Source organism: Micropterus dolomieu, linkage group LG23, assembly GCF_021292245.1.
Source record: "Micropterus dolomieu isolate WLL.071019.BEF.003 ecotype Adirondacks linkage group LG23, ASM2129224v1, whole genome shotgun sequence".
NCBI classification, from domain to species: Eukaryota; Metazoa; Chordata; class Actinopteri; order Centrarchiformes; family Centrarchidae; genus Micropterus; species Micropterus dolomieu.
Window position 1 is genome coordinate 1,408,836 of NC_060172.1, and position 9,712 is coordinate 1,418,547.

The window sequence follows — 9,712 nt, forward strand, 5'->3', positions numbered from 1 at the left end:
TTTAATGTGAGAATAACTGTTTGAGAAAAAGGTAAACTTTTACAACTTGGAGAAACAAAATAAACAAACAAAATAAAATATGTGTTTTGATGGATAAAAAATCTTTTAAATATCTGGATTAGTGACTCTCACTTATTGCATCTAATGAATGTATAGAAGTTCTCTTTCTTTAAAGAGGTGGTATTATGATTTTTGGCTTCTCCCTCTCCTTTATTGAGTTATAAACCTTTTTTGTCAGTGAGTGGACATAAAGTTGTTCCTGTGATGTAGAGACAGAGCTCAGCTAAAACTTTATGGATGAAAGATCCTTTTGTTACAGATTAATAACTCACCACTCTGAAACTCTCGCTCCAGTCCATGTTGCCAAGCTGGTCGGCAACATGTACTGCTGAACCAAAGCTGTTTACCGGCTTCTCGCTGACCCGCCCTTCTTTGCTTCTGATTGGCTAGTAGTCCTTAACTAGGAACTGCGCATGTGCAGCTCCCATTTAGAGACACGATGTGGCTAAAACAAAGCCTTCAACAAAAAGAGGAGCTGCAGTAATGTGCAGTATGACAAAAAATGTGGTGTTTTTTTAAAAATGAAACTATGTAAACCTGTTCTGGTACAACCTCTATATAAGATTTTGAACCTGAAAATGAGCATAATACCACCTCTTTAAGAAGGGAAAGAACAAGGATATGGCTTTATGGTGTTACTTTGTTGAATTGTAAATATTAAATTAAGCCTTTTAACAAATCCCAGGATATTTTTATGGAGTAAATCCACCACAGAAGGACAGACTTCTTAAATCTCACTTGGTTCATGTGAAAGTCACCGAGTGGGATTCTCCAAACACAGAAGAGCATTTAAATGAAATAATATAACTTCAAAAACAACAAACGATGACTCAGCAATCCGGTGTCTTTAGTATTTGTTCTGTGTAATTGTGCAATTGCTTTAGTGTAAATTCGGTATGAATCACCATGTTTCTATGAAATCACACTTCTTCTTCAGTAAATATCATATAAATAATGTAAATATCAACAATGCGTCACGATTATCTACATGTCAACTTCCCCGATATAAGAAACTTTGTTGCGCTTAAAGAAACACCAACAACTGGTCTCTGTGAACTTCTAGAAAGAGAAAGCAGAACACCTGATCTTGGTTTCTGATCACTGTCCACACAGTTCAGCTGTAATGATTGGTCTACATGGCTGAAGTGAAAGTGACAGTCATCAAATCTTTAACCCAGACTCTTAAAGCTGAACTGAATTATTATTGTTTCTAACTCACAGTGGTGGATGAAGTATTCAGATCCTTTACATTACAAAAGTACTGATACCATAGTGTCAAAATACCCTGTTACAAATAAAATCCCTGAATTGCAAATGTAAGTAAACTGTACCGTTTACCTGTGGGAGGAGCTCAGAGTTCATTGTTTTTATTAAATTAACTTTTTACTTTTATTTTGGGAATTAAAACGTTGTCTTCTCTCGCGCTCTTCAGCAGGAGGAAGTTAAACTACCTGGTAAGTTCAGAAAATGTATCTGTTACTTGATTCCAGCTACTGTTACTGTGAACAAGTTAGCATAGCATAGCATAGCATAACCCTGATTGATCAGAACTCCGTTTAGAAAACAAACATTTTAAAAGTTGATGTCTTGCTGACAGACCTGACAAAGCATGAATGTATATGTTTAACAAATCGACATCATGTTTTATTTATTTCGGCATCGTTTTGATTCGCTTAGTGCTATTTACTTTCATACTGATGTAGTAATCGCGGGTTGTGTTTATTCACATCACGAATTGTGTGCGAACACTCTGCGTTAGTCCAGCTATAAAACTCGAGTGAAAAAAACAGCAACATTAAGATTAAATTATTTAGTTAGAAACAATCGGCAACTTTTTTTTCTTGTTCCCAAAACTATGAAATTGGCAGACGAGGCTTCAAATATAAAGCTCCCTCACTGGTACAACCTCCCTATTAACAATAGATCAATAAATTCATAATGTCTCTTTATTAATTCATTACTTCTTCTCAAAACACCATGCAGCTGCTTGTATATGTTTTGTGCTGGACCCCCTTGAAAACAAGTGGTATCCATGAATAAACTTACATTATAAATGACGGTGTATCAATATATTGATAAGAACAGCAGCCAGTATATGATCCAAATACTTGCAGTGCTATTCTTCTTCTACTCTTATTTCTAAAAAGACTCTGGTGGAGAAGAAGCTACTGAAGCTTGAAGAGATGCTCATTGATTATACTTCTGTCTGTATCTTCTTTGTCTTGCAGATCCTCAGACACGTTTCAGTATCTGCTGATGTGGAACGACGAGCTCACGACTCTGCTGTCCACAAGAGAAACCGCTCAGCTCGTAATGTGGCTGAGGATCATTGTGTAATTGTTTATACTTCAAACCTTTTTTTAGCCTAAATGACTCACTGCAACCTGTTTGTGGGTTCATTCAAACTGAATGACTTAATGAAAGACGATCTGGATGAATCATGTTGAAATAAAACACAAGACACCTCAGAGCACGTTACAGCCACGTTGTTGTTTTTATACATACACGTCACAAACTAAAACTTCACTCTGGATTTTACAAGAAATAACTCAAAAAGATTCAAATATTTTACAAAAGTTTACAACAGGAAGAGAAAACGTGAAGTTTGAATCATTCTGATTTCAATAAAAGGCTTCTGAACGTCTCTTTTTTAAAAACTTTTAGAGATTTTAAGTGCTGATCTGTCACACACAGCAGACATTCAAACAATCAATGCTTCTTTTGTTTTTTGGTCCATTTCCATTGCTGCAGCTGTACATGTGTTTTTACTTTTCAAACCACATTACCATTTATTTTTATCTCAAGGTCCACTTATTAACCTTTTTTTGCCAGAGCTTTTGACCAGATCCCATATCTTCCTCAGTAGATGTGGTTTTCTCAGTTGTCATGGACACAGATCAGTTATCATCACTATTGAGAGCCTAAGCCCCTCCCCTTACACTGGACCTATGTATGGTAGTTAACGGAGAGAGACAACCAATGTTTTGATCCGGTTTGAATCGTGCCCTGAATTAAACACATGATGTTCGTCAATTTAAAATATAGTTTAAGTCAAGTAAGTTTGTTGTTGTTTGTAAAACTGTTTCAGTATCAGTACAATATCAGACTGTGAAAATACTTAATTACAAACCCAAAAGTCGCATATGTGATGTCATTACTGTTTCTCTCAGTGACTGAAGCTACTGTCACTAAAGCTGATGTCACTAAAGCTAATGTCAATGAAGCTAAGGTCACAGATGGTAATGTGACTTAAGCTAACGTCACTGAGGCTAAGGCCACTGAAGAAAATGTCACTGAATATACGGTCACTGATGGTAAAGTGACTGAAGCAATCATTACAGAAGCTGACATCACTAAAGGTCACTGAAGCCAAGGTCACTGATGGTAACGTCATCCATCCATCCATCGTCAACCGCTTATCCTGCGTACAGGGTCGCGGGGGGCTGGAGCCAATCCCAGCTGACATCGGGCACAAGGCGGAGTACACCCTGGACAGATCGCCAGTCCATCGCAGGGCCACACATCGACGAACAACCACTCACGCTCACGCCTAAGGACAATTTAGGGTAACCAATCAACCTAGCCTACATGTCTTTGGATGGTGGGAGGAAGCCGGAGCACCCGGAGAGAACCCACGCAGACACGGGGAGAACATGCAAACTCCACACAGAAAGGCCGGGGCAACCGGGGTTCAAACCCACGACCTTCTTGCTACAGTGGCGACAGTGCTAACCACCGCCCCCCCGCCCCAGATGGTAAAGTGACAGAAGCAAACATTACAGAAGCTGACTTCCCTAAAGCCAAGGTCACTGAAGCTAACGTCACTGAAGCTAAGGTGACTGAAGCAAACATTACAGAGGCTGAAGTCACTAAAGCTAAGTTCACTAATGGTAACGTGACTGAAGCTAATGTCACTGAAGCTAACGTTGTTACTGAAGCTGACGTCCCTGAAGCTTATATGACTGAAGCTAACGTGAAAGAGCTTCCATGTGTAGATGATGGGGTGAAAGGACCAGGAGTCGTTGGATTGAATACATCAGGTGAGATACATCTGTGCATGAAACATAGCTAAGTTACCTAGCTAGTAGCAAGCGAGCAATGAACGTTAGCTTAGCATTACAGCGCTAACATGTTGGTGACGTATATTGTTCGAGACGAGAGATGTAGTTCACCGAGCCGTCTCACACAAAACTAAATGTTACTTCACACCACCTGCATCATTCTTGACTTAAATGATCTTTTAAACTGACAATCATCAATTCCAACAGGACTAAAAAAATAGTTGTCTCTCGCCGTTGTCTACCGTACAGATTTTTTCCGAAATAAGTGCCAATGGGTGGAAGCGGAAGGGAGGGACTTGGGCTTTCTGTCATATGTTCGGTCACATGTGTTACTTAGCAGAACTCCATCCACTGATGAAGACCGTGGGATGCAGTTGAAAGCTATAAGTGGACCCGGAGTAAAGTTTTTTATTCACACTCACATGAGATTTGTGTAAAAGGCTCATGCAATTCTTGAGTCTCACAGGATGAAGACAATGTTCGTGCAACACGTTCATGAAGGATTATCATTTTAGTAGAATCTTTAGACTCGTGCAGGTTTAAAACTTTAAAGTTTTACATTTTTTAACAAAAAACCCCAAAAACAAACAAAAAACAAAACACTGAGAATGTGTTGAAAACCTTTCTGGGCTGCAGCACTATTTATTACCCCATTTACACTCAGTCACTTTGTATCTAATAAAAGAAAATACCAAAGAGTAGAAATACTCTGTTACAAGCAAAAGTATAGTATAGTGGAGTCGAAAGTAGCAGAAAATGGAATTTTTAGATTTAAAATTGGACTTAAGTTATCACATTCGACTTAAGTAGAAATGGGGGGGGGGGCTCTACTGCTGTGGCTTTAATGGAGATTTAAGGGTGTTGACGCCACCTTCTGGACCACAGTGTGTCCGACGAGGTTTAAATTAAATCCTGATGTGATGCTTGAAATGACGAGTGTAAACGGGGCCCTAATGTAAGTACGAACATCATAAAAAATTATTTCAGCGAAGACATTTACACAACAGTCTACACAATAGGAAAATAGGATTGTCACAGTAGCCTGTATTTACAACAATATGTACACTCATGTATTGTACACACACACACACACACACAGCCACAGAGCCCCTGACTCGTTTTCTCTATTTGCTGAGTTGAGTTTTTAAAATGCTTGACAGTAGTGAACGCGCCAAAATCCCCAAAACTACAGTATCTCTGAACTCTCTCTTTAACCAATCACTCACATTTAGGTTATTCTATGTGATCTACTTTAACTCATTAAATTTACATTTAACATGTCAATTTTATATTTTTTTTTACATTTAACAACAACATGATATTAATACATTTATGGTGTTGGTATTTTCATGGGATTTGTTGATAAGTGTTAAATATAGATATTTATACACTACCGGTCAAAAGTTTTAGAACAGACTAATTTTTCTAGTTTTAATTAATATCTAAGTAGTTCAAGTCCAGTGAAAAACCTTAAATGGTACAAAAGTAAGCAGCAAACTGCCAAAGTTGAAAACATCTTTTACATCACGAAAACAGACATTTTCAGATCTAAAATTAACAATTAAATTAAAAAGTTTTGTTCATTATTTCACTGTAGGTTCAACTGATGATCGACTGCTCTGTCTTCTTTCATTAATATTATATAATATATAGAACATTGTACAAATAAAGCTCCTGTTCCAAGGTGTTAACTGTAAAAATTTCCTTCCACTGCTGCAGAATAACCAAAGAAGCTAAAGACAAAGTTTAGGTCAGCAAAACTGAGAATAATGTAAATTTCAGAGACTTATAATTTTCATCAAAGGGATCAAGTGATGAGTTAACAATTTCAGGTTAATCTGCAGCAGTGCAAGTAAATAAAACACATTTCAACAGTAAATACCTTGGAACACCCTCAAAAGCTTTATTTGTACAATATTATATATAATATCAATGAAGTAAGACGGAGCAGCTGGTCATCGGTTGATCCTACAGTGAAATAATGAACAAAACATTTAATTGTTAAATTTTAGATCTGAAAATGTCTGTTATGGTGGCGTAAATGTTTTTAATTTTAATTTTGGCAGCCATTGATACCATTTAAAGTTTTTAACTGGACTTAAAACTACTTATATTTCAATAAGTAAAGTAAAATAAAATGAGGTTATTCTAAAACTTTTTACCGGCACTGTGTAAATAGATATTATATCCTTTAAGAAAACGCTAAAAAGTTAAAGGACCTTTTCACTGGTTGACTTTCAGCAGCTGAACGTGAGCTTGTTTAGTTCAACTTTTTAATCCTGTTTGTCTTCTGATTTCTGTTTTCAGTTCGCGGGATCGAGTCTGTGACAAAACTCACACAGACGCTGCAGCTTTCACACACACTCGCAAAAACACATTAGCTGTGGACACACTCACACATGCGCGCACACACACACACACACACACACACACACACTACGCTCAACAGCATTTGGTAGAACATTTGGTAACACAATGCTGTAAATCGGGTCATATTTCAAAATAAAAGCTGCTGACTGCTCACAATGCTTGTGTGTGTGTGTGTGTGTGCGTGTGGCCTCTGGCGTGAAGCCTTGGACTGACCAATCAGAGAGCAGAAGATGTTGGAAGTCCTGCCCAGGGCAAAGTTCTCCTTCTTTCATTCATTCATTTTGATCTGATTTACTAGTTGTTTCGCAGCACAAAAAAAAAAGTTGGAGTTGGACTCGAACCAGCGGCGTGTACTGTACACCACCACTGTGACCACCTTCATGTACCTTCTTTCACAGTCCTCTGCTACATTTGCGACCACAGAGTCCCATCAGTCTGCAGTGTCTCTATATGTGTGTGGTGTCCTAAATTAAGTCTCACCTGCCAAAAGTCCTCGCGGTGCCCCCTACAGGCCGCAGTGAATATTACAGCCACAAGATGAGAGCGTGACCGAAGAACATACTGATGGCAGAGCTAATAGTTGCTTTTGACTTAATGCGGCGCTGCGCAGTGCTGACTTAACGTGATGCATGCTGGACTTAAAAAAAGTTTGTCCTCTGGGGAGCAGAAATGTGTATGTATTTTAAATAAAGGCTTTCTGTTTTTAATCATCGGATAATGACTAAAGCATTACCTGATTAACCTGTTGGGGGACGCCAGAGCATTAATTTGTTATCTGACTTTCTTAAAACTAGATAATCCAGGACTTGCCTTATGCCTGGTGCACAGAGGATTTTCTGATCTTAACTGATTTTAAAAATGTGGGATACCACAGACATAACGACGGAATTAACTGTCGTTATGTCTGTGGTATCCCACATTTTAATCTTATTTACACATTTTAATTTTAATCTTAATAACACACATAGAAGGCGATTCAGTCCAGACGCAGGACCACACACTCTGCGTTTATATTAAACTAAACACTTCATTAAACGTGACTTCAGACTAGTGTCCAGTGTAACATTTTTCCTGCCGTGTCTGGCTTTTTCACCCCGGTGCTGAGTCAGCTAATAGGACTGCTAACTGCACGGCTAACTAAGTAACGTTACAGATAGTTAGCAGCATTTAGTAGCTTGAGTAGAGGTGTAAACACTCCCCAAATGGACCAATCTGCTTGCCCGCCGTACACTTTAACTGGCCATCGGGCCCTTGCTTATGTGCAAACTTGTTTCAGACAGAAACAAACATGGAGGCAGACTGTCGTCGTCAGCTGGTTGACCTTGTGTGTACTGTGTTTTTGGACAGAAAAACAAAATAAGAGAATCAAACTGTGGATGAACTCGAGGCTGAGAGTCAGCAGGTTTATACATTTTATAGCGCGAGCAAATACACAACACGTTGGCGACGCTTCCCGATCAGCTCGCTCTCATTGGCTGTCGCGATTTCGAATCGTAAATAAATCAGATCCAGTCGGCGACCTTAAGGTTATGTCTGTAAACCCCACACGCTACAGGATCATTTGAGCCGATAAAAGTTCCGACCAGTCTCAGATCTTCCCCAACGAAAGAAATTCCCCCAAAATACTATAAAACCAACAAAACGACCGCAGACTGGATCTAAACGGACTGGATCCAACGAGCTCTACGGTTCTTTGATTTTTCAGCAGATGTTTTGTGGAGATATTTGGCAGGTGAGAACTTCAGACCCCGTGTGTGTGTTTGTGTGTCAGTCTAATGATGTGGAACAACAAACTCCACTGAATGTTGCATCCCTCTCCTTCCTCTTCCTCTCTCCTCCTCGTCCTCCTTTGCTCCTCCGACTGCCACCAGAGCCTGCGTCGAGTCACATGACTGTTTCTCTGCGTCCTCGTCGTACGTTGAATCCATCACGTTCGGCCTCGACCTCCCTCCAACTGATCCCCCTCCTCCTCCTCCTCCTCTTCGTCCTCTGCCGAGTCTGGGTACCCCCACAGCCCTACAGGTGCGTTTGGCGAGCGCTGCCAGCTCCTGCCGAGCGAGTGGGTTGAAGAGGATGTAGAGCAGCGGGTTGACGCAAGCCGGCAGCGGAGCCACGAGCAGCAGCACCGCCTTCGCGGCCTCAGGCCCGGTTGCGGAGAGGCGCATCAAGGAGGAGAAGGAGAGGAAGGCAACGGGGAGGTAGAGGAGGCAGTCGGAGAAGAGCAGCCAGGCTACATGTCGAGTCAACGCCACCTCCTCCTCAGTGGCGGGTGGAGCTTTGTTGGCCCGGCAGTAGAGGCGAGTGTAGGCGAGCGTCATGACGAGGAAACACAACGAGTCGAGGAGCACCAGGGAGACGGAGAAGGCCAGGGAGGATGATGAGGAGGAGGAAGGCATACAGAGGGAGGTACTACTGTGTCCGGCCACCAGTGGAGGCAGCGTGACGGCCAGGCCTAACAGGAAGCACAGACAGACGGCCATACTAACGGACAGCGGCGAGGAGGAGCGACCTGTAGAGGAGAGGAGAGTGACGTCACACATGACCCGGGGAATACTTACCATATCTATGATTGTTTGTGTGTGCATGTTTTTCTCACCATTACCTCCGTCGGGCTTGCGGCGGTGTGCTGCGGCGGCCAGACACCGCTCCAGAGCTGCGGCGGTGAGCAGGAAGAGGCCGGTCTGCGACGCAAATACACACAGGAAGCCGCTGAGTCGACACAGGAAGCTGCTCTCCCACCTCGCCCCGTACCTGCAACACAAAGATGTGAAATTTCATGTTAATGCAGTGTTTTTAAATCATTTGATCATTACAGATCAAAATGGTCAAAAAAATGGTGAAACAGCGGTTCAGTCTCACTATAGCTACATTTACCAGATACTAAACAGACCTTGTGTTTAGATAATTTTGTCAGCTGCTTTTTCAAAGATGAACTTTATATTTGAGAAGAAAAAAGTATAATTTTTATTTTTAATTTCTAGCCTGTCTGATTTTTATTTCGCCACATTAGATCTCAGCTGTTAATTTGGTGGGTACACTGTTATCACAAGGTCCAGGTTGTATTTATTGTTTTTAAATGACACTGGTTATTATTCTGCATAAGCTAATATTATCTATTGTAGTATCTTAGTGACGCATGTGATTCAGAAAAAGATGTTACATACTTAAATATATAAATAACTTTTGGTAACCTCTAAACTCCCCAGCGTCCCTCTGATTCG

General features: G+C 40.6%; 1 protein-coding gene across 1 annotated transcript in view; it reads right to left on the bottom strand.

The window, feature by feature from the left end:
* Nucleotides 1–7,433: 7,433 nt before the first annotated feature.
* LOC123962961 (leucine-rich repeat-containing G-protein coupled receptor 5-like) overlaps nucleotides 7,434–9,712 on the bottom strand; it is a 51,995-nt gene continuing 49,716 nt past the window's right edge. Inside the window, exons 20-21 of the mRNA XM_046039463.1 lie at nucleotides 9,088–9,242; nucleotides 7,434–9,000 (exon numbers count right to left, since the gene is read on the bottom strand). Coding sequence (XP_045895419.1) covers nucleotides 8,264–9,000; nucleotides 9,088–9,242 — 892 coding nt within the window. The 3' untranslated portion in view covers nucleotides 7,434–8,263. The remainder of the gene's footprint in view (nucleotides 9,001–9,087; nucleotides 9,243–9,712) is intronic.